Source organism: Panulirus ornatus, chromosome 7, assembly GCF_036320965.1.
Source record: "Panulirus ornatus isolate Po-2019 chromosome 7, ASM3632096v1, whole genome shotgun sequence".
NCBI lineage: Eukaryota > Metazoa > Arthropoda > Malacostraca > Decapoda > Palinuridae > Panulirus > Panulirus ornatus.
Window position 1 is genome coordinate 45,754,749 of NC_092230.1, and position 24,679 is coordinate 45,779,427.

The 24,679-nt window shown below is 48.3% G+C and overlaps 1 protein-coding gene across 15 annotated transcripts in view; it reads left to right on the forward strand.

The window, feature by feature from the left end:
- Window positions 1-24,679, forward strand: part of LOC139749597 (transducin-like enhancer protein 4) — a 169,403-nt gene that overhangs the window by 33,806 nt on the left and 110,918 nt on the right. For all 15 annotated transcript variants that reach the window (XR_011712996.1, XM_071663694.1, XM_071663695.1 and 12 more), the window contains exons 3-4: window positions 17,729-17,792; window positions 20,773-20,817. Coding sequence is in view for 14 of the 15 variants with exons in the window: in XM_071663694.1 (XP_071519795.1) it covers window positions 17,729-17,792; window positions 20,773-20,817 (109 nt within the window). In the remaining variant the exon portion in view is untranslated. The remainder of the gene's footprint in view (window positions 1-17,728; window positions 17,793-20,772; window positions 20,818-24,679) is intronic.

Here is a 24,679-nt window from a genome sequence, read left to right on the forward strand (position 1 = left end):
ACTACTACTACTACTACTATTACCTCTACTATAATTACCTCTACTACTACTACTACTACTACTACTACTACTACTACTACTACTACTACTATTATTACCTCTACTATTATTACCTCTACTACTACTACTACTACTACTACTACTACTACTACTACCACTACCACTACCACTACTACTACTACAACTAGCTTCTTACATCTGCTATCAGGCCTACTGTCTGCTGGGAATAGATCGGCCGATATTCATACGTGAGCCACACATGTACCTGTGTGTGTGTGGTGAGAGAGAGAGAGAGAGAGAGAGAGAGAGAGAGAGAGAGAGAGAGAGAGAGAGAGAGAGAGAGAGAGAGCCCAAAAGCTGCCTTTCTCAAATCTGACGTGTGTGTGTGTGTGTGTGTGTGTGTGCGCAGGGTCCTCCCCCCCCCCCTCCCCAACATACCCTTCCATCCACACCCTGACACGTCCTGACAGGGCCGGACCCCGAGCCCTCAGGTCTGTACGGTCACACGGGCACCACCACAACGACGAAGGAGGAGGAGGACCAAAAAAAATCAACCACCACCAGACCTGGTTCGACCCCGGGAAATCCCAGGCCGACCGTCGGGGGGAACGAGAAATGAAAGATGAAAAATATAAGTGTAAGTGGAGGAGGGGGAGGGGGGAGATAAGTGTGTGGGGGGGGGGGAGGGAGGGAGAAGGGTGGGTGGGTGGTCCTTGAACAGACAAGAGGGAGTCATAAGTGAGGGTCAAAATGAGATTCCTTTATACAACCTAGTAACCCTTAATGCTCTCTCTCTCTCTCTCTCTCTCTCTCTCTCTCTCTCTCTCTCTCTCTCTCTCCTCTCTCTCTCTCTCTCTCTCTGTCCATAATATCAAGGTCTGTAGTGAGAGAGAGAGAGAGAGAGAGAGAGAGAGAGAGAGAGAGAGAGAGAGAGAGAGAGAGAGAGAGAGAGAGAGAGAGAGAGAGAGAGAAACATCTATTTCAACGCAGGAGCTTTGTGTGGAATTTTTGTTCTTTCCCACCTGAACTTCCTCTCAACAGGTTCATGTTGCAGTGTTACACCCTCCTCCTCCTCTCCCCTAACTCTTCACCCCCTCCTCCACCCCAAACGGAGGGAGGGGGAGTCGAACCCGGGTGGCTGGCTGGCTGGCGCGTCTTTGAAGTCGTGTGGAGCGATGTGCGTCATTACCGCTGGTCTTGCTACCCTGTTTACTTCTGTAGATATTGCTGGGGCAAGACGAGGGCCTTTTTTTTTTTTTACGTCCCACTCTCCCTGTTGCTGGTCGGTTGTGGACCCACCACACCCAACCCACCACACCCAGCCCACCACCCAACCCACCACCAGTGCCATTAATTTAGTTTTAACTTGTCGAAATCGTTTTCTAATTCTATACCCCAGCTAAGGGTGGGCATCTTACGAGAGTGTGTACTGTCAAGTTTGCTGTGTATGATCGTGGGGATTGTGGAACGTGTCAGCTGTGATGGAGAGTTGTGAAGAATGAACGCCAGCAATCGTGTTCGCCAGCACACAACAGTGTCAGACCCAAAACAATTCCTCTGTGGTAAAATACTGTCTGGTGGTGATCTTACCTTCCCAAGAAGACGTGGGGGGGCTGGTTGGCTGAGCTGGGCAACTGTCTGTTATCGTCTTGAAAGAGGGCACAAAGAGGGCGACTCTTGGTCATTAGGAAGAAACGAGAGAGAAAAATAAGACAGAGATGGATTTTTACGATTTCTGAAGTGATGGCAATTGACGACGGTGGCTAGGTTCTGGTACGCGATGTTGACATGACGTGAACAAGGTGGTTGTTTGTCAACATGTTTGTCAACATCCAACATGGTTGACGAAAACGGCAGTAATAGAGAGGATATATATATATATATATATATATATATATATATATATATATATATATATATATATATATATATATATATATATATATATATCACATAATTCTCTCCAACAGCCAGAATTCGAACCCAGGACCTTTGCGTGATGCCGAGCGGTTAGTGTTCCCGACTGTCACGCAAAGGGTCTGGGTTCGAGTCCTGGCAGTTGGAGGGTATTGTATGTTGTATGAAAGTTGCGCCTTCATATGCACTAGATTCGTCTGTGTGTGTGTGTGTGTGTGTGTGTGTGTGTGTGTGTGTGTGTGTGTATTGCAACTATATTCTCCAGTGTGCGAACTGAGGAAATGTCACTTTGAGTAAGTTCCACTTGGAAAATCTTGGTGGACAGAAATCCTAATTTTCGCTCACAAACACTTCCTTGTTGGCACGACACTTGCTACAGTAAAGAATCCGTGAAATATTAACACTGAAATTGAAACGCTTGTTAAGTGTAAACATCCGGGGACTCCCAAATCTATACACAGCCTACAGTCATAAGGCAATGTGGACTGTACAGTAGTGGCGAGATTGGATCAAAACATGTGGGGTGCAGAGTGTGCTAAACCAGTCAGGGTGTTGTGGATGATTATGACCCTAATTGTCTCCGCCTCTTAACAGCCTGACTGTAATGAGAGCGTCAGCATGGTAGTTAGACCACAGACAGAACTGTAGGGGTAGGGGGGGAGAGCAGAACCATTGTTAATGGTTATAACCATCACTCAGGCTTCCTGTGTAGTTAGGTCGAGCTGATGATGAGAGAGAGAGAGAGAGAGAGAGAGAGAGAGAGAGAGAGAGAGAGAGAGAGAGAGAATTCCTTTGAGCAAACCAATTGTTTAGAAAAAAAATAGTTTTTTTGGGGAGGTATTGTGTTTAGGCCAGACCCTACCCGACCAGACTAGACCAGACCAGACCAGGTTAGACCAGAGGTGTCTCACAGCTCATCACTTCTCATAATTGAAGGTAAATCACTGGAGTTCATTGTCTTGGAAAGAAAGAACTTCAAAAAAAAAAAAAACAAGTGGTGATCGTTGCGCACTTACCTGACACATGTTGTTAAATATGACAACTGTTGTGGGGAGGGGAGGAGGGGAGGGGATGGTGGGTTGAGCGCGGAGCGAGCTGTGCGCCCCAAACTTCTGCTGGGTAATTACTCTTCCTTGCTTAGGTTCACAGACACTACCACATTCGTCCATTTTTTTTTTTTCCTTCTCTCTCCCAACGTCTCTCACCGGTTGTAAACAAGGGTTCGTCTTTGTGAAGATCCGGCCTCCATATTTACTTGAAGAATTCGTCAAGATGTGGTAGTAGAAGTTGTATTATCTGAAAAGAGTTTAGTAGATTTTGTCGCCAATATGTTAAAGGAATTGGCAAGAGAGTTTGGCTTCGTAAGACACACATACTCTCTCTCTCTCTCTCTCTCTCTCTCTCTCTCTCTCTCTCTCTCTCTCTCTCTCTCTCTCTCTCTCGGGGGTTTCCCCTATTTCCCTCCCTGTGGCTTTCCCCACACCTGTCATCTTCACTCTCACTCTTTCGTCATATTCACCCAGTGCCTGGGGTCACCTTCATCAACTCCCTGGGTCATAGTTAACCCGCGCTTGTTACATGCATCCACGCCCCCATATCATCATATTCATCCAGTTCCTCTATCCATCCATCCCACGTGGCATATGTTGGGCCACCCCCTCTCACCCACCCTCACCCACTCCCCAGCCTCTCATCCACGCTCTCACCCAGCCTCTCATCCACACTCTCACCCGGCCTCTCATCCACGCACTCACCCGGCCTCTCATCCGCACTCACCCGGCCTCTCATCCGCACTCACCCAGCCTCTCATCCACGCTCTCACGCGGCCTCTCATCCGCACTCACCCATCCTCTCATCCACCCGACCTTTGTCGTCTCGCACACCCAGCTCCCCTTCACCCCAGCCCTCGACTTACACCCCCCCTCCCCAGCGGTGGGCCAGAGAGTGGGGCGAGGGAGGGGGGGAGGGCCGCTGATCCCCCCCCCCCCCCCCCATCCCTTGCCTTACAAGGGATTATTATTGAAGAGAAGGAAAAGTGATTTATTTTGTGGGAGCATTGGTACGGGGCCGTGTGTGTGTGTGTGTGTGTGTGTGTGTGTGTGTGTGTGTGTGTGTGTGTTATATTTTCAACGGTTAAGACTCAAGTTAATATTTCTGTCCCCCATTGTTCACAACACAACACATATTGTTGTTCTGTTGGTGGATTACTTTGCCATAGTTGTTGCCAGGTGTAAACAGATGTCATGTTGCCAAGTGTAAACAGGTGTCATGTTGCCAAGTGTAAACAGGTGTCATGTTGTTGCCAGGTGTAGCAGGTGTTGGCAGAGGCAGGTGTGAGTAAAGTCTGTTGGAGCAGCGGTTGCCGCCATGTTTGGCTCCCCCCCCACACCCCCCACCTCCCCCCACCACCATAAAACAACGACGGCCAATATAGTCATTAGCATAATTCCCCCCCCCCCCCGGCGGGGGCCATCACCAAGGCCTCATTAGCGTTAAGATTGTAGTCTTGATGAAGAGCGATAAATACTCATAAAGGAGCAATTATTGCCCGCTCGCTTTACCTCCTCTCAATTAGTCGGATAACATTACTGTGAGCGTTGGCTGTTGCTGTCTGTTACGGATGAGGCAGAGAGGTCTGTGTCCATGGCTGTCTGTAGCGCACGTCTGTTGTCTGTCTGTGTTCGCCCCAGGTCAGGAGGGGTCTGTAGCAGTCGTCTGTTGTCTGTCCGTGTTCACTCCAGGTCAAGAGGGGTCTGTAACAGTCGTCTGTTGTCTGTCTGTGTTCACCCCAGGTCAGGAGGAGTCTGTAGCAGTCGTCTGTTGTCTGTCCGTGTTCACTCCAGGTCAAGAGGGGTCTGTAACAGTCGTCTGTTGTCTGTCTGTGTTCACTCCAGGTCAAGAGGGGTCTGTAGGAGTCGTCTGTTGTCTGTCTGTGTTCACTCCAGGTCAGGAGGGGTCTGTAGCAGTCGTCTGTTGTCTGTCTGTGTTCACCCCAGGTCAGGAGGGGTCTGTGGCAGTCGTCTGTTGTCTGTCTGTGTTCACCCCAGGTCAAGAGGGGTCTGTAGGAGTCGTCTGTTGTCTGTCCGTGTTCACCCCAGGTCAGGAGGGGTCTGTAGCAGTCGTCTGTTGTCTGTCCGTGTTCACCCCAGGTCAGGAGGGGTCTGTAGCAGTCGTCTGTTGTCTGTCCGTGTTCACCCCAGGTCAGGAGGAGTCTGTAGCAGTCGTCTGTTGTCTGTCTGTGTTCACTCCAGGTCAAGAGGGGTCTGTAGGAGTCGTCTGTTGTCTGTCTGTGTTCACTCCAGGTCAAGAGGGGTCTGTAGCAGTCGTCTGTTGTCTGTCTGTGTTCACCCCAGGTCAGGAGGAGTCTGTAGCAGTCGTCTGTTGTCTGTCTGTGTTCACCCCAGGTCAGGAGGGGTCTGTAGGAGTCGTCTGTTGTCTGTCTGTGTCCTGCTGATGGGTACTTTGCAAACTTAGCAGCAGCAGAGGGAAAGCATCCGCCACAGTCTACGTATTGTGTGTGAAAGCTTTCGATAGATGTGACGTGTGACGTCACCTGTAAGAGTTTGAACAGTTGGTGTGTGAACCATAGGTACAGCCCGTGGTTACTGAGAACATAGAGAACGTTATCCAGGTGTTATTGTTTGTTCAGCACGCCTGAGTTGTGACACAAGAGTCGTGCAGGACGGTGTTAAGTGTTGATCCATCGCGTTGAGGCGTCTGCGGTACATTTCTCTCGACCTCTTGCCGCTTTCTGTTGTACTCCTCCTAATCACACGCTCTGCTTCACTTGTGCAAAACGTTACTCGGCGGAGGCGACCAAACATCGCAGGAGCGAATGAGGAACATCACCACCTAGGATATACCCAGACCAACTCATGTTGTAGGAAGAACATCATAGGGACAACAACATAGGAACAAGAAGTTCAGTTGTAGAGGAATTGTGGAATCAGTGGCAGTAATCTTTGGGAACTTTGAGACAGACGAAGTTGGTGATGGTTCGTTTTGGAAGGGTCTTGGAGCTGTTCCTCGCCAGGTAGGAGACTACAGGACTGAACCATGAAGACCACGTCAACTGATGCTTATAAGCATGATGATGTAGTGGCAGTCAGGAACACACACGCTACATCATCAGCCTCTGCCATCACAGAAACATCGAGGTCCTCCTCCCTCCCACTCATTGTCTTGAGAATTTCAGATATTTCTCGTTGCTCACGTGCCACCACCACCACGCAATCTACTCCTTTCATTGTGGTAAGACGCGTAGGTGTGGTAGAGGAGTATGGTACAGGTGTGGTACGTCGTGGACGACCTCCTCCACCACCACCACCGCCGTCCACGACATGGTCGTGATGTTATAGCCGGAGTACGACCACGGCTGAACGACATGGCAGATCACCCGTGAAGCTGGTCGTTACAGAGAGGGAAGAGGAGGAGTAGAGAGAGAGAGAGAGAAAGAGAAAAAGAGAGAGAGGGAGGGGGCGCCCGACTCCGTGTCAAAACCCTGGTGAAGCGGACCACTGAATCAATTCAACCAGCTGCTTTATGGAGCGTCCCTCAACCCTGCCATTAATATTCCCCACCGACATTCATATGTAATCGGCCCAGCCTCCAGCAGCATGGGTCGTCCCCTCCCTCCTGCATGAGCGGGGTCGTCCCACAGCGCCCACCACCCACCACCACCTCTCTCTGGTGGAACCAGACGTAACGTCTTCCCAACACCTTCTTGTTTCCTCATCTGCCTCCTCACCTCCCCCCAAGACACGATCCAGATTGTCATAGTCTGTGCACAGGTTATTAGCTCGAGGAGGGGGGGGGGGGGGGGGAGGTCGTATATCTCCCCCCCTCCCTCCCTCTCTCTGCTCTTCGCCAGTATCAGGGTAAGTGTGTCCCCCAGGATGCAGGTGGCATTGTAATCAATATAGGCACCTTAACCCTCCCTCCTTTAGAACCTCTTTCCCTCCTACCACCTCCCCTTCTTCCCCCTCCTTAACCCTCCCTCCTTTAGAACCTCTTCCCTTCCCACCACCTCCCCTTCTTCCCCCTCCTTAACCCTCCCTCCTTTAGGACCACTTCCCCTCCTACCACCTCCCCTTCTTCCCCTCCCTCCCCCTCCCCTCCCGCCGAGCAGCGTCCGTCTCCCGCCAGTCCATCCCCTTTTCACGCTCCCTGACTCCATTCACAGGCGATCTGAACCTAAACAGCTGAGCATCGAGGCGTGAACGAGGAGGAGGAGGAGGAGGGAAGGTTTCGGAATTTATTGCCGGGGATCTGTTGGAGATGGTGGAGTGGGTCTGTGTTGGAGATGGTGGAGTGGGTCTGTGTTGGAGACCCGGGGCCAAGGAGAGATGGGACATTATTATTTTGCCTCATTTTTTTAGGGAGTTCATTTTTTTTCTTTCTGTGGCTTAACACACTCTACTACGTAGTAGCAATAAAAGACACCAGAATACACTATATATATATATATATATATATATATATATATATATATATGTATATATATATATATATATATATATATATATAAATATATATATATATATATATATATATATATATATATATATATATATATATATATATATATATATATATATATATATAATGGAAACATGGAATAGATGATAGGTCCTGTAAATAAATATGTATATATATATATATTCTGTAAGACAGCTGGTTTTGTCATTTACAGACTCGTAAATCATATTGTGTAAACAAGGAATGTCAGAATAGTCGTGGTAATATTTTCGTGTCTGGCTCGGCATGAAATGCGTCAAGGGTTTTCTTTACCCAAGATACAGTAAGGTGGTCTTTCATCCTATTTTCAGGGGGGGGGGGGGTGATTATGCTCGCTGAGGGGCGAAGTGTTTGGTTAGGATGGTTGGAGCATTGGTGATGGTAGGGGGAAGGGACCAAGGAGGATTTGGATTATTCCTTATGGTGGTAAGGAAGTGGTGAGCTACGGTTATCCTTGTTCAGGGGCGGCAGCTAGAGGTTATCGTCATTCAGGGACTTCGAGCTGGGGTTATCCTCGTTCAGGGGCGTACCCTGTGATTATCCTCGTTCAGGGGCCGTGGATTTCATTTATGCTTATTCACGGTTGGTGATTGTGGTCGTCACGGTGGTATTTATTCCCGGCCATGCCCCGTGGTGGTCTGAGCTGGCCGGCCACTCACCGAGCACGACGGTAGTTGACCCAGGTGTCAGTCATGTGGGCCCCGAAGGAGCATAACCGTCACGACCGCTTCAGCTTACGGCATCATACGCAAACAGCAGACACGCTGACAGCAACACAAGAGCCGATAGCGAGTGAGAATTTTGTAATAAAGAAGATAAATAAAATAAAATAAAAAAGTCCGGATAATTAACAAGTTTATTAAGAAATAACTGATGTCTTACGGGTAAATACATACAGTGAAAACCTGTTGATGGTTCTTCACTGGGAGCCAGTAGTGTCACGCATGACCGCCAGGGTGGGTGTTCACCCCCCCCCTCCCCCCCTCCTCACCCCCTCCCCCTCCTCACCCCCCCCCCCTCATCTCACAGCTCTGACGAGCATCTGGAAGTCCGAGCTTGAGAGAGAGAGAGAGAGAGAGAGAGAGAGAGAGAGAGAGAGAGAGAGAGAGAGAGAGAGTTTATCTTGTGGGACGATATGAGCCTGTTGACAAGGTGGCCAACCACATCCACACCCCCACCACACCACCACATCTGACCACACCACACTACACCACCTCCACCACCATCTCCAACACCACCTCCAACACCAACACCAACACCACCTCCAACACCAACACCACCTTCCAAAGGTGGAGGTTGAGGCCCCACGTTGAGTGTGGACCTGCCTCCTGCCCACACCACACCACACGTGGTCCCACTACCCCCGCTCCACCACGTGGCTTCACAACCACGTTTCAACCACGTGGCCCCACTACCCCCGCTCCACCACGTGGCTTCACAACCACGTTTCACCACGTGGCCTCCCTACCCCACCTCCATCACGTGATTTCACCGCCTCGCTTCACCACGTGGCCTTACTATACCTCCTCCACGTGGTCTCACTATGCTGTCTTCATGTAGCCTCACTTATGCTGCTTCACCACGTGGCCTCACTATACTTCCTCATCACGTGGCCTCACTATGCTGCCTCACCACATCACCTCACTGCTGTGTTTCCCATGGCCTCATGTTTCCTCACCACGTGGCTTTACTTTGCTACCTCACCACGTGACACAGCATTGTTCCACCTCGTGGCCTGACTCTACTACTTTATCACGTGGCCTCTATGCTGCCTCCACGTGATCTCACTATCCTGCCTCACCACGTGACCTTACTATGCTGCCCCACTACGTGGCCTCACTATGCTGCATCACCAAGTGGCCTCACTATGCTGCCTCACCACGTGGCCTCACTATGCTGCATCACTACGTGGCCTCACTATGCTGCCTCACCACGTGGCCTCACTATGCTGCATCACCACGTGGCCTCACTATGCTGCATCACCACGTGGCCTCACTATGCTGCCTCACCACGTGGCCTCACAATGCTGCCTCACCACGTGGCCTCACTATGCTGCATCACCACGTGGCCTCACTATGCTGCATCACCACATGGCCTCACTATGCTGCATCACCACGTGGCCTCACTATGCTGCATCACCACGTGGCCTCACTATGCTGCATCACCACGTGGCCTGACTATGCTGCCTCACCACGTGGCCTCACTATGCTGCATCACCACGTGGCCTGACTATGCTGCCTCACCACGTGGCCTCACTATGCTGCATCACCACGTGGCCTCACTATGCTGCATCACCACGTGGCCTCACTATGCTGCATCACCACGTGGCCTCACTATGCTGCATCACCACGTGGCCTCACTATGCTGCATCACCACGTGGCCTCACTATGCTGCATCACCACGTGGCCTCACTATGCTGCATCACCACGTGGCCTCACTATGCTGCATCACTACGTGGCCTCACTATGCTGCATCACCACGTGGCCTCACTATGCTGCATCACCACGTGGCCTCACTATGCTGCCTCACCACGTGGCCTCACTATGCTGCCTCACCACGTGGCCTCACTATGCTGCATCACTACGTGGCCTCACTATGCTGCAGATTAGAGAAAAAAATTCCGTGGAGGAGAGATACAAATCCTCCAGGGGAGATAAGATCCTCCAGGGGAGATAACCTCCCCCCCCCCTGTGCCTCATGTGAGGTCAGACCCTCCCCCCAACAGACGAGTCTGGGTCACTCACTTCAAGGAGGAAGGAGGAGCTGCTGTTCGCCAGGGCGCGGGGCTCCTGCTGGAGGAGGAGGAGGTCTTCGGCGAGCGAGCACCCCCCCCCCCCTTCTTCAGGAGGTTGAGGGTGGGGTGGGGGTGGGGTGGGGGCGCGGGGTTGGTAGTAGAGCCAGTATTCCCGTCCCCCCCACCTCCTTCCAGGCGGGGGGTGGGGGGTTGGGGGGGTTGGTGGGGTTGGTGGGGGGTTTGCCTTTGTCCATAATCATTGTGGCTCAGGGTAACATACGGGTGTGGATCCCCCGCTTCTAATGAACAGATCTGCCAACACGCCGGGTGGATCACTGGTGGATCACGGGTGGATCACTGGTGGATCACGGGTGGATCACGGGTGGATCACTGGTGGATCACGGGTGGATCACGGGTGGATCACTGGTGGATCACTGGTGGATCACTGGTGGATCACGGGTGGATCACGGGTGGATCACGGGTGGATCACGGGTGGATCACGGGTGGATCACTGGTGGATCACGGGTGGATCACTGGTGGATCACGGGTGGATCACTGGTGGATCACGGGTGGATCACTGGTGGATCACTGGTGGATCACGGGTGGATCACGGGTGGATCCAGTCTACGAATCGCATCGGACTGCGTGTGTGTGTGTGTGTGTGTGTGTGTTATGTGTTTGTGTGTGTGTGTTAGAGAGAGAGAGAGAGAGAGAGAGAGAGAGAGAGAGAGAGAGAGAGAGAGAGAGAGAGATGGATAGATAGATAGAGAGAGTACCCGATTGCTTGATAGATATTTTTTTCCTCCTCCCCCCGGGGCTGGGGGGGGGGTGTCGGGGCGGGGTAATTTCCCCCGCAGGCGGAACCGGTACTCCGTTTTCTATTTCGGGTTTTCTATGCTTCCACCGTAATATTAGCAGAGGGGGGGGGGGGGAGACGACAGTCTACCCCCCCCCCCCCCCCACCACCACCACTGAGGTCATACTTGTGGGTTATTCAGACAACAAAGAACCTTTATGGCATAGTTTACCCTGGGCCGAAGACTTGGGCCTCAGACAATGCTATGCTCACAATGGCCAGGACAAGGGCGGGTCAATGGTCGTTTGGATGTCTTGTTTGTGTGTTGGTTCCAGGTCATCTCTGGGGTTTCGCTTGGTAGAATTTATCTATTCTTTTTTTTTATCTATTTTTATATATGGAATAACTAAGATGTTTTGTGGGTTATGATAATTATTTAGCGCTTGTGTATTGTAATTGTGTATTGTAATTATATATTGTTGTTGTTGTGGGAATAATTAATTGAGGTTGTTATCAAAGATGGGGATTGAAATTGCCGTGATTTTCAGTTATTTCATGATTTCTTAAGTGAGAGATGGTTGTGGTAATGGTTGTTAAGTGAGAGGTGGTTGTGGTAATGATTGTTAAGTGAGAGATGGTTGTGGTAATGATTGTTAAGTGAGAGATGGTTGTGGTAATGGTTGTTAAGTGAGAGATGATTGTGGTAATGATTGTTAAGTGAGAGGTGGTTGTGGTAATGATTGTTAAGTGAGAGATGGTTCTGTTAATGATTGTTAAGTGAGAGATGGTTGTGGTAATGGTTGTTAAGTGAGAGATGGTTCTGGTAATGATTGTTAAGTGAGAGATGGTTGTGGTAATGGTTGTTAAGTGAGAGATGGTTGTGGTAATGGTTGTTAAGTGAGAGATGGTTCTGGTAATGATTGTTAAGTGAGAGATGGTTGTGGTAATGGTTGTTAAGTGAGAGATGGTTCTGGTAATGATTGTTAAGTGAGAGATGGTTGTGGTAATGGTTGTTAAGTGAGAGATGGTTGTGGTAATGGTTGTTAAGTGAGAGGTGGTTGTGGTAATGATTGTTAAGTGAGAGATGGTTGTGGTAATGGTTGTTAAGTGAGAGATGGTTCTGGTAATGATTGTTAAGTGAGAGGTGGTTGTGGTAATGATTGTTAAGTGAGAGATGGTTGTGGTAATGGTTGTTAAGTGAGAGATGGTTGTGGTAATGGTTGTTAAGTGAGAGATGGTTCTGGTAATGATTGTTAAGTGAGAGATGGTTCTGGTAATGATTGTTAAGTGAGAGGATGGTTGTGGTAATGATTGTTAAGTGAGAGATGGTTGTGGTAATGGTTGTTAAGTGAGAGATGGTTCTGTTAATGATTGTTAAGTGAGAGGTGGTTGTGGTAATGATTGTTAAGTGAGAGATGGTTCTGGTAATGATTGTTAAGTGAGAGGTGGTTGTGGTAATGATTGTTAAGTGAGAGATGGTTGTGGTAATGGTTGTTAAGTGAGAGATGGTTCTGGTAATGATTGTTAAGTGAGAGATGGTTGTGGTAATGGTTGTTAAGTGAGAGATGGTTGTGGTAATGATTGTTAAGTGAGAGATGGTTGTGGTAATGATTGTTAAGTGAGAGATGGTTGTGGTAATGATTGTTAAGTGAGAGGTGGTTCTGGTAATGATTGTTAAGTGAGAGGTGGTTCTGGTAATGGTTGTTAAGTGAGAGATGGTTCTGGTAATGATTGTTAAGTGAGAGATGGTTCTGTTAATGATTGTTAAGTGAGAGATGGTTCTGGTAATGATTGTTAAGTGAGAGATGGTTCTGTTAATGATTGTTAAGTGAGAGATGGTTCTGGTAATGATTGTTAAGTGAGAGATGGTTCTGGTAATGATTGTTAAGTGAGAGATGGTTCTGGTAATGATTGTTAAGTGAGAGATGGTTCTGGTAATGATTGTTAAGTGAGAGATGGTTCTGGTAATGATTGTTAAGTGAGAGATGGTTCTGGTAATGATTGTTAAGTGAGAGATGGTTCTGGTAATGATTGTTAAGTGAGAGATGGTTCTGGTAATGATTGTTAAGTGAGAGATGGTTCTGGTAATGATTGTTAAGTGAGAGATGGTTCTGGTAATGATTGTTAAGTGAGAGATGGTTCTGGTAATGATTGTTAAGTGAGAGATGGTTGTGGTAATGATTGTTAAGTGAGAGATGGTTCTGGTAATGATTGTTAAGTGAGAGATGGTTCTGGTAATGATTGTTAAGTGAGAGATGGTTCTGGTAATGATTGTTAAGTGAGAGATGGTTCTGTTAATGATTGTTAAGTGAGAGATGGTTCTGGTAATGATTGTTAAGTGAGAGATGGTTCTGGTAATGATTGTTAAGTGAGAGATGGTTCTGGTAATGATTGTTAAGTGAGAGATGGTTCTGGTAATGATTGTTAAGTGAGAGATGGTTCTGGTAATGATTGTTAAGTGAGAGGTGGTTCTGGTAATGATTGTTAAGTGAGAGATGGTTGTGGTAATGATTGTTAAGTGAGAGATGGTTGTGGTAATGATTGTTAAGTGAGAGATGGTTGTGGTAATGGTTGTTAAGTGAGAGATGGTTGTGGTAATGATTGTTAAGTGAGAGGTGGTTCTGGTAATGATTGTTAAGTGAGAGATGGTTGTGGTAATGATTGTTAAGTGAGAGATGGTTCTGGTAATGATTGTTAAGTGAGAGATGGTTCTGTTAATGATTGTTAAGTGAGAGATGGTTGTGGTAATGGTTGTTAAGTGAGAGGTGGTTGTGGTAATGGTTGTTAAGTGAGAGATGGTTCTGGTAATGATTGTTAAGTGAGAGATGGTTGTGGTAATGATTGTTAAGTGAGAGATGGTTGTGGTAATGGTTGTTAAGTGAGAGGTGGTTGTGGTAATGATTGTTAAGTGAGAGGTGGTTGTGGTAATGATTGTTAAGTGAGAGATGGTTGTGGTAATGGTTGTTAAGTGAGAGGTGGTTGTGGTAATGGTTGTTAAGTGAGAGATGGTTGTGGTAATGGTTGTTAAGTGAGAGATGGTTGTGGTAATGGTTGTTAAGTGAGAGATGGTTGTGGTAATGGTTGTTAAGTGAGAGGTGGTTGTGGTAATGATTGTTAAGTGAGAGATGGTTGTGGTAATGGTTGTTAAGTGAGAGATGGTTGTGGTAATGGTTGTTAAGTGAGAGATGGTTGTGGTAATGGTTGTTAAGTGAGAGGTGGTTGTGGTAATGGTTGTTAAGTGAGAGATGGTTGTGGTAATGATTGTTAAGTGAGAGATGGTTCTGGTAATGATTGTTAAGTGAGAGGTGGTTGTGGTAATGATTGTTAAGTGAGAGGTGGTTGTGGTAATGGTTGTTAAGTGAGAGATGGTTCTGGTAATGATTGTTAAGTGAGAGGTGGTTGTGGTAATGATTGTTAAGTGAGAGGTGGTTGTGGTAATGATTGTTAAGTGAGAGATGGTTCTGGTAATGATTGTTAAGTGAGAGATGGTTGTGGTAATGATTGTTAAGTGAGAGATGGTTCTGGTAATGATTGTTAAGTGAGAGATGGTTGTGGTAATGGTTGTTAAGTGAGAGATAGTTGTGGTAATGGTTGTTAAGTGAGAGATGGTTGTGGTAATGGTTGTTAAGTGAGAGATGGTTGTGGTAATGATTGTTAAGTGAGAGATGGTTGTGGTAATGGTTGTTAAGTGAGAGGTGGTTGTGGTAATGATTGTTAAGTGAGAGGTGGTTGTGGTAATGGTTGTTAAGTGAGAGGTGGTTGTGGTAATGGTTGTTAAGTGAGAGGTGGTTGTGGTAATGATTGTTAAGTGAGAGATGGTTGTGGTAATGATTGTTAAGTGAGAGGTGGTTGTGGTAATGGTTGTTAAGTGAGAGATGGTTGTGGTAATGATTGTTAAGTGAGAGGTGGTTGTGGTAATGATTGTTAAGTGAGAGATGGTTGTGGTAATGGTTGTTAAGTGAGAGATGGTTCTGTTAATGATTGTTAAGTGAGAGATGGTTGTGGTAATGATTGTTAAGTGAGAGATGGTTCTGTTAATGATTGTTAAGTGAGAGGTGGTTGTGGTAATGATTGTTAAGTGAGAGATGGTTCTGGTAATGATTGTTAAGTGAGAGATGGTTCTGGTAATGATTGTTAAGTGAGAGATGGTTGTGGTAATGATTGTTAAGTGAGAGATGGTTCTGGTAATGATTGTTAAGTGAGAGATGGTTGTGGTAATGATTGTTAAGTGAGAGATGGTTGTGGTAATGATTGTTAAGTGAGAGATGGTTCTGTTAATGATTGTTAAGGTTGATGGGTTGTGGGGGGGGGGTTGTGGGGGTGGGGGGGAGCGAGCGCGGCGCTCCAAATAGATTTATACATTTATGATGTATATATATATTTTTTTTTTGATGGTGGTGATGTATTTGTGGTGGGCGGATACAGTACTGGGGGGAGGGGGGTGAGGGATGTGACTCACCATGTGGGGGAGGGGAAGGGAAGGGGGATTGTAGGTGATGGTGAACAGGAGATGGGGGAGGGAGGCCGTCAATGGAGTGGTAATGGGTAGGGGGAGACTGGTGCTGGGGTGGTAACTGGGGAGGGGAGACAAGGGGAGACTGCTCCTGGGGTGGTAACAGGGGAGGGGACAGGGGAGACTGCTCCTGGGGTGGTAACTGGGGAGGGGAAAGGGGAGACTGGTGCTGGGGTGGTAACTCGGGAGGGGAAAGGGGAGACTGCTCCTGGGGTGGTAACAGGGGGGAGATAAGAGGGAGGAGAAACGAAGGCTTGTGGTGAGATAACAAGGCAGGGGGAGATAAGGTGGAGGGGGTGGCTGGTACTGTAGGGGGGGGGGGCAGTATTGGGGGTTGAGTCTACCAGATAAGGTTATCAAACTCACTTGTGATCACCAGTGTGTGTGTGTGTGTGTGTGTGTGTGTGTGTGTGTAGTTTTCCTCCTAGCCTACCCCTTACCCGGCCCCACTCCTCGCCTGAAGGATTATATGGTCGCACCTGGATGAAATAGGGACTGTGCAGTGGAGGATGACCCGGACGCACCTGGATGAAATGATAGACAATGCACTGGAGGATCATATGGACGCACCTCCCTGCTATTCCAGGCAGTGATATGGTCATATGGCCCTTTTTTTTGGACTTCATGGGCCGTGGGTGCTTTTAGGGGATGGGGGGAAGGGGGGGAGGGTTTGTTTCTGACGCACAGGTCTGGGGTACAGCAATGTACCGTCAGTGGACGGGGCAGACGCCCGGCAGTACCGTCAACGGTACAGTAAGGCTACCGCACACAGGATGTGTTGACCAGCTGCTCCTGTATGGGGTGTGTGTGTGGGGAGGGAGGGGAGGGGAGGGGGAGGAGGGGGAGAGGTGTCTTGTGGTGTTGTCACCACACCGCAGCCGAGGTGGGTTGGCTAGCTCAAGTGTCACTTGACACCACTGAAGAAATATTGGTGTAACGTGACACCACTGAGGAGGGAGTAACATGAATTCTCTGGGGGTGAGTGGGATGGGGTCAGGTGACGTAGGCCAGGTTCCACTCCCCTTCCCCTCCCGCCAGATGTGGAAGGGGAGGGGGTCGACTACTCTCCTCTTCCACTTTACCTGGCTCACGTTTTCTTTAACCTCACACACTCACAGTGAGGCGGGGTGGGAGTCGAACCCTCATTGTTATTCCCTTCATGTTTTTGCACTCATAGCCTCATGACTCCCTCCTAACATTGCAGTCCTTCTCCTCTCTCTCTCTCTCACTAGTGGGGAATTATGTTGTGAGTGCATATTCGGTAGCCGGCCAGACCCTCCATTTTTTATTTTATGAGTGTACGTAATCATGTACGAGTCTTATGGCGTCGCTCTTGGGGGAAAGTTCAGACGAGTTTATTATAACTTCTTTCCTGTTCCTCTGTGCAAGTCCTTTATATATTTTCTCTCTTGGTATATTTATATTCATTTCTATACTTGTGGACGACAAGAAAATAACGATCCTAATTATAGCAATAAAGCCAGTAAAAGTGAGTAATGGTCGTTGAGTGTATATATTCCCGCCAAGCGGGGCGAGCGCGGAGGAATCACGCGCGCATGACGCCGCGCAACTCAGTCCTCCCCGACCCCCACAGGGTTCCTCCGCCGGGTGAAGTTGTCCGGGACATTAATAACCTCCGGAATTCAGGATACAATGGCGGAAATCTATATTACTTGTGTGTGTGGAGGGGGGAACCAGCCGAGCCGCTCACCTTAACCACAAACAGGAGCAAAAAAAAAAAAATGGACTAAATGACACCTCTGTCGGCGGTGGCTAAACGACCCCCAATTTCATCCGCGCCCACTTAGGGCAAATTGGCCAGTTTTTATACGTGTACATGACCCCGCTCCGTAAATTGGTTGTCAGTCATTTGGGGGAAGCGGATCTTTACACCATGCAAATAACTAATGTTTCCCCGCGGTATTGTTGGCTGGCAAGGTTGTCCGGGTTAGACATTGTTAGCTCGGGGGTCGCTACTGCGGGGGTCGCTCGCGTGTGATACCTGCCATTAACGTGGCCGGGGCGGAGGGGAGTAAGGGGAGTTGGGGGAGAGGGGAAGGGAATGAGGGGGAAGAGGGAAGAGGGGAGAAGGGGGCAGGGAGGGGGAAGGAGGGGGTTCCAGAAGCTTCTAGTGCTGGTGTGTGTGTGTGTGTGTGTGTGTGTGTGTGTGTTGTATATAATACAGTATATGTTATATATTATTATACACTGTCGTGTGAACTAATAGTTATTGTCTTTTTTTTTGTTGCAGTATTAAGTTGGAGGCGGATAAACTAGTACAAGAAAAGTCGGAGATGCAGAGACACTACGTCATGGTGAGTCCTCCCTCCCCTCCTGTGTTGTAACACACACACACACACACACACACACACACACACACACACACAGAAAGACACACACACACTCACTCACACACAGACACACACACAGACACACAGACACACACACTCACACACAGACACACACACAGACACAGACACACACACTCACACACAGACACACACACACACACACGTATATATATATATATATATATATATATATATATATATATATATATATATATATATATATATATATATATATATGAGAAATACTACCTTTGATGATTATTATTATATTACTGTGGAGTAATTAAGTCAGTAGGCTAACGCTGCATTATGCTGGACTACAAACTCAACAACATTTATTTTGAAATATTCCACTTAATAATAACATTACTCACGTTTGAAACTGCATTATGTTGAGATTGGTATATACTGTTTGTTGTGAGCTGTGACTAACGTTTGTTATGAGCTGTGACTAACGTTTGACGTGAGCTGTGACTAACGTTTGTTATGAGCTGTGACTAACGTTTGTCGTGAGCTGTAGCTAACGTTTAACGTGAGCTGTGACTAACATTAGACGTGAGCTGTGACTAACGTTTGACGTGAGCTGTGACTAACGTTTGGTGTGAGCTGTAACTAATGTTTGGTGTGAGCTGTGACTAACGTTTGGTGTGAGCTGTGACTAACGTTTAGTATGAGCTGTGACTAACGTTTGTCGTGAGCTGCGACTAACGTTTGGTGACTAACGTTTGTCGTGAGCTGTGACTAACCGTTGTTGTGAGCTGTGACTCACCTCTCTCATGGATCCTTGCTCGTCGTTCTTCCTGCGTGTTGTGGGCCTCACTTTGGACACGACCCACACGAAGGTGAAGCTGGGTTGGATGAGGGCCGCTGACCCCCCACCAGGCAGGGTGACCCGGGGCTGCACTGCACTAATTACTTAAGACTTAATTACAATTAACTACAACAATATACATTCACACGTGTCAGAATACAGTGTATTGTATACTGTAGTGTGTGTGTGTGTGTGTGTGTATACACCTTAGAATACAACACCTGATGGTTCGTGTCGTCTTGGGCGACGTCAGCCAATCAGGGCGCAGTCCAGGGACCCGTGACAATCACAAATGATAGTTCGGTACGTGACGTCACCATCGTTTAGTGTTCAATAGCCAGTTTGTGTGTCACACACACACACACACACACACACACACACACACGAGTTTGGGGTCGACAGACAGTTTTAGTAAGTTAAACGAAGGGTAGTTTGCATAGCAGTTTACACCTTAACGATGTGGTAATTAGGGTCGAGTAATTATGCAAAGTATGATGACAGTGTGGCCAAGGCTCATGCTCCAGCGTCAGTGGTGCCAATGATTAGATCGTTGAGTCATGAAAGGCAAGCCAAGCTGATGAACTCTGACCTTTGCAACGCTGGCCGCTTCTTGAGTCCTGGAGGTTTACGACCGCTTGAGCACGACCTGGACGACCGCTTGAGCACGACCTGGACGACCGCTTGAGCACGACCTGGACGACCGCTTGAGCACGACCTGGACGACCGCTTGAGCACGACCTGGACGACCGCTTGAGCACGACCTGCACGACCGCTTGAGCACGACCTGGACGACCGCTTGAGCACGACCTGGACGACCGCTTGAGCACGACCTAGACGACCGCTTGAGCACGACCTGGACGACCGCTTGAGCACGACCTGGACGACCGCTTGAGCACGACCTGGACGACCGCTTGAGCACGACCTAGACGACCGCTTGAGCACGACCTAGACGACCGCTTGAGCACGACCTGGACGACCGCTTGAGCACGACCTGGACGACCGCTTGAGCACGACCTGGACGACCGCTTGAGCACGACCTAGACGACCGCTTGAGCACGACCTGGACGACCGCTTGAACACGACCTGGACGACCGCTTGAGCACGACCTGCACGACCGCTTGAGCACGACCTGGACGACCGCTTGAGCACGACCTGGACGACCGCTTGAGCACTACCTAGACGACCGCTTGAGCACGACCTGGACGACCGCTTGAGCACGACCTGGACGACCGCTTGAGCACGACCTGGACGACCGCTTGAGCACGACCTATACGACAGCTTGAGCACGAGCTGGACGACCCTTGAGCACGACCTTTTACGACTCGAGCACGACCTTTTACGACCCTCGAGTACGACCTATACGACCCTTGAGTACGACCTGCACGACCCTTGAATACGACCTGTACGACCCTTGAGCACGACCTGCACGACTCCTGGTGTCGTGTCCTTTGACCTGACCACTTGAGGGTCAGGTCAAAGTTCATACCGTCGCGGTCAAGGGTTAGTGGTACCGTCGTACCGTCTTGGTCAGGGGTCGCACCGTCGCTCATAAGGATCGAACCCTCGCACTCAGAGTGACCGCGATAATGTAACATAGGCGCCATATGTGTCAATATAGGAGACATATATGTCTGGTATATGTTATATATATGTGTCTGATACTATTATGTAGGAGGTCATAATGTGTAATACATATTATAGGAGACATGTCTGACACATGTATATATAGGAGTCCTATACATGTTACATAGGAGTCATATGTGTTTTACATATGTAAGATACATATGTATTTGATACATGTTATATAAGTGTCATATATGTGACATGCTATGAGTCATATGTGTTTTACATGTTATGTAAGATACACATGTGTGTGATACATGTTATATAAGTGTCATATATGTAACATGTTATATAAGAGTCATATGTGTTTTACATGTTATGTAAGATACACATGTGTTTGATACATGTTATGTAAGTATCATATATGTAACATGTTATATAAGTCATATATGTTTTACATGTCATGTAAGATACACATGTGTTTGATGCATGTTATGTAGGAGTCGTATATGTAATACATGTTACATGATAATCATATGTGTCTGATACTTGTTTCTCTTTTCTTTCCAGTATTACGAGATGTCATATGGCCTTAATGTGGAGATGCATAAACAGGTAAGACCGTCGCCCCCCATATATCGTAATGACTTCTTTCTTTTTTTTCTTCCTTCAGTGCGATCAATAGCTTTTTTCCCCTTCCTTCACATCTTGACACAGTATTTGTTAAGCTCTTTCGTAACTCAGATGTGTATTGATGACAACATATATGTTACACACACACACACACACACACACACACACACACACACACACACACACACACACACACACATGTACAGTACATACATGTACACATAGTACAGATATAAACTGTACTTCTTGCCACCCCCTAGCCAAGCCCCCCCCCCGGTCCTTCCCCCCCACCATGTCATATAACCAACCATAATAGTTCACAACCTGGTGGACATTACGCCTGGTTATTTTTGTTAATTGCTCATGTAACGTTTACTTTGTAGTGGTGGGTGTGTGGGTGGGTGTTATGACGTGTTGATGAGTGTAACGAGTTATTTATGGTGGGAGACAGACGCTTGTAACAGTTATTTCAAACCCTCCCCCCCCCCCCCCCCGTTTTCTTGCTTGTCACCAACCCCTCCCCCTCCCCCCCACCCCCAGCGCTTTCCCCCCAGCCTAAGAGTTGTGTAAGGGGGGAGGGGGAGGGGGGGGGGTGGGTGTTGTCCGGCCAGTCAGCCATGCCCAGAGCTGTGTGACGTCACGCTGTTTCTGAGGGTGACTCACGTGATGTTATGTGACGTTCGTGCGTCACGTTGCATGACGTCATCATAACATATGGCCATATTGACCCAAGTGACAACGCTTTTTGCACGTTATATAATCTTGCCTTTGATATATATATATATATATATATATATATATATATATATATATATATATATATATATATATATATTTGTATGTAGCATTTATGGATCTGGAGAAGGCATATGATAGAGTTGATAGAGATGCTCTGTGGAAGGTATTAAGAATATATGGTGTGGGAGGCAAGTTGTTAGAAGCAGTGAAAAGTTTTTATCGAGGATGTAAGGCATGTGTACGTGTAGGAAGAGAGGAAAGTGATTGGTTCTCAGTGAATGTAGGTTTGCGGCAGGGGTGTGTGATGTCTCCATGGTTGTTTAATTTGTTTATGGATGGAGTTGTTAGGGAGGTAAATGCAAGAGTCTTGGAAAGAGGGGCAAGTATGAAGTCTGTTGGGGATGAGAGAGCTTGGGAAGTGAGTCAGTTGTTGTTCACTGATGATACAGCGCTGGTGGCGGATTCATGTGAGAAACTGCAGAAGCTGGTGACGGAGTTTGGTAAAGTGTGTGGAAGAAGAAAGTTAAGAGTAAATGTGAATAAGAGCAAGGTTATTAGGTACAGTAGGGTTGAGGGTCAAGTCAATTGGGAGGTGAGTTTGAATGGTGAAAAACTGGAGGAAGTGAAGTGTTTTAGATATCTGGGAGTGGATCTGTCAGCGGATGGAACCATGGAAGCGGAAGTGGATCATAGGGTGGGGGAGGGGGCGAAAATTTTGGGAGCCTTGAAAAATGTGTGGAAGTCGAGAACATTATCCCGGAAAGCAAAAATGGGTATGTTTGAAGGAATAGTAGTTCCAACAATGTTGTATGGTTGCGAGGCGTGGGCTATGGATAGAGTTGTGCGCAGGAGGATGGATGTGCTGGAAATGAGATGTTTGAGGACAATGTGTGGTGTGAGGTGGTTTGATCGAGTAAGTAACGTAAGGGTAAGAGAGATGTGTGGAAATAAAAAGAGCGTGGTTGAGAGAGCAGAAGAGGGTGTTTTAAAATGGTTTGGGCACATGGAGAGAATGAGTGAGGAAAGATTGACCAAGAGGATATATGTGTCGGAGGTGGAGGGAACGAGGAGAAGAGGGAGACCAAATTGGAGGTGGAAAGATGGAGTGAAAAAGATTTTGTGTGATCGGGGCCTGAACATGCAGGAGGGTGAAAGGAGGGCAAGGAATAGAGTGAATTGGAGCGATGTGGTATACAGGGGTTGACGTGCTGTCAGTGGATTGAATCAAGGCATGTGAAGCGTCCGGGGTAAACCATGGAAAGCTGTGTAGGTATGTATATTTGTGTGTGTGGACGTGTGTATGTACATGTGTATGGGGGGGGTTGGGGAATTTCTTTCGTCTGTTTCCTTGCGCTACCTCGCAAACGCGGGAAACAGCGACAAAGTATAAAAAAAAAAAAAAATATATATATATATATATATATATATATATATATATATATATATATATATATATATATATATATATATATAAATGTGTGTGTGTAGTTATCTCAGTTGTGAATTATATGGTTATAACTATTGGCCAATCAGGAGTGCAGTTTCATGTTCCGTCATAGACAAAGCATCCAATCACTGCTCATCACATTACGTCAACAGATGTCATCCATTCAGGGACTCGGAGGAGCGCGACGTCACGTCACGTCAACAGATGTCATCCAATCAAGGAACTCGTAAGATCCCTGACGTCATGAAAAGAGTGGAAAATTGTGTTTTCTCCAAAATACATCAGAAAACGTATTTTTTCCCCCTAGAGCGTAGAGAATAGGAACGAGAAAGGAGAAAATTGTTTCAGATTTTTGACTTGTTCATGTTTTCAGGACAGGAAATGGAAAATGAAAGAAATAATCGAAAGAGTTGGATGTCAAAGAGAAAGTTTTTACAAAACGGAGGGAAAAAATATGATGAAATATAGATATAACAAAGAAAACGGTAAAAATGTTTTGGGGGAAAAATATAGGCACGGAAATAAAAAGGAAAGGAACGAAAGGGAAGGACAAAAATTATGTATATTGGTAAAGATGTGAGCAAGAAAATAATTGTTTACCGCTATTACCCGGGGGGGGGGGGGGGGAGTGTTCATGGCCGGGGGGGGAGGCTAGTCATGGCCCGGGGGGGGAGGCTAGTCATGGCCGGGGGGGGAGGCAAGTCATGGCCGGGGGGGGAGGCTAGTCATGGCCGGGGTGAGGCTAGTCATGGCCGGGGTGAGGCTAGACATGGCCAGGGTGAGGCTAGACATGGCCAGGGTGAGGCTAGTCATGGCCGGGGTGAGGCTAGACATGGCCGGGGGGGGAGGCTAGTCATGGCCGGGGTGAGGCTAGTCATGGCCGGGGTGAGGCTAGTCATGGCCGGGGGGGGGGGGAGGCAAGTCATGGCCGGGGGGGGAGGCTAGTCATGGCCGGGGTGAGGCTAGTCATGGCCGGGGGGGTGAGGCTAGACATGGCCGGGGGTGAGGCTAGTCATGGCCGGGGGGGTGAGGCTAGTCATGGCCGGGGGGGAGGCTAGTCATGGCCGGGGTGAGGCTAGACATGGCCGGGGTGAGGCTAGTCATGGCCGGGGGGGTGAGGCTAGTCATGGCCGGGGGGGAGGCTAGTCATGGCCGGGGTGAGGCTAGACATGGCCGGGGGTGAGGCTAGTCATGGCCGGGGGGGTGAGGCTAGACATGGCCGGGATGAGGCTAGCCATGGCCGGGGTGAGGCTAGACATGGCCGGGGTGAGGCTAGTCATGGCCGGGGGGGTGAGGCTAGACATGGCCGGGGTGAGGCTAGTCATGGCCGGGGTGAGGCTAGACATGGCCGGGGTGAGGCTAGACATGGCCGGGGTGAGGCTAGTCATGGCCGGGGGGGGAGGCTAGTCATGGCCGGGGGGGAGGCTAGTCATGGCCGGGGGGGGAGGCTAGTCATGGCTTAGGCAATGGCCCCCAGAGTCATGTTTAGTCTGGGGGGGGGGGACCATGATGCTAGGTCTATCTAGGCCCCCCAAGTGTCCTGGGGGAAGGGGGGGGGGGCTGAAGTAGCTTGTGGCTGGGGATGGTTGGGGAGTGAGGGGGAGGGGGGGATCCCCCAGGAATGTGGGGAGGCACAGGAAGGGAGTTAGGGATGGTGTG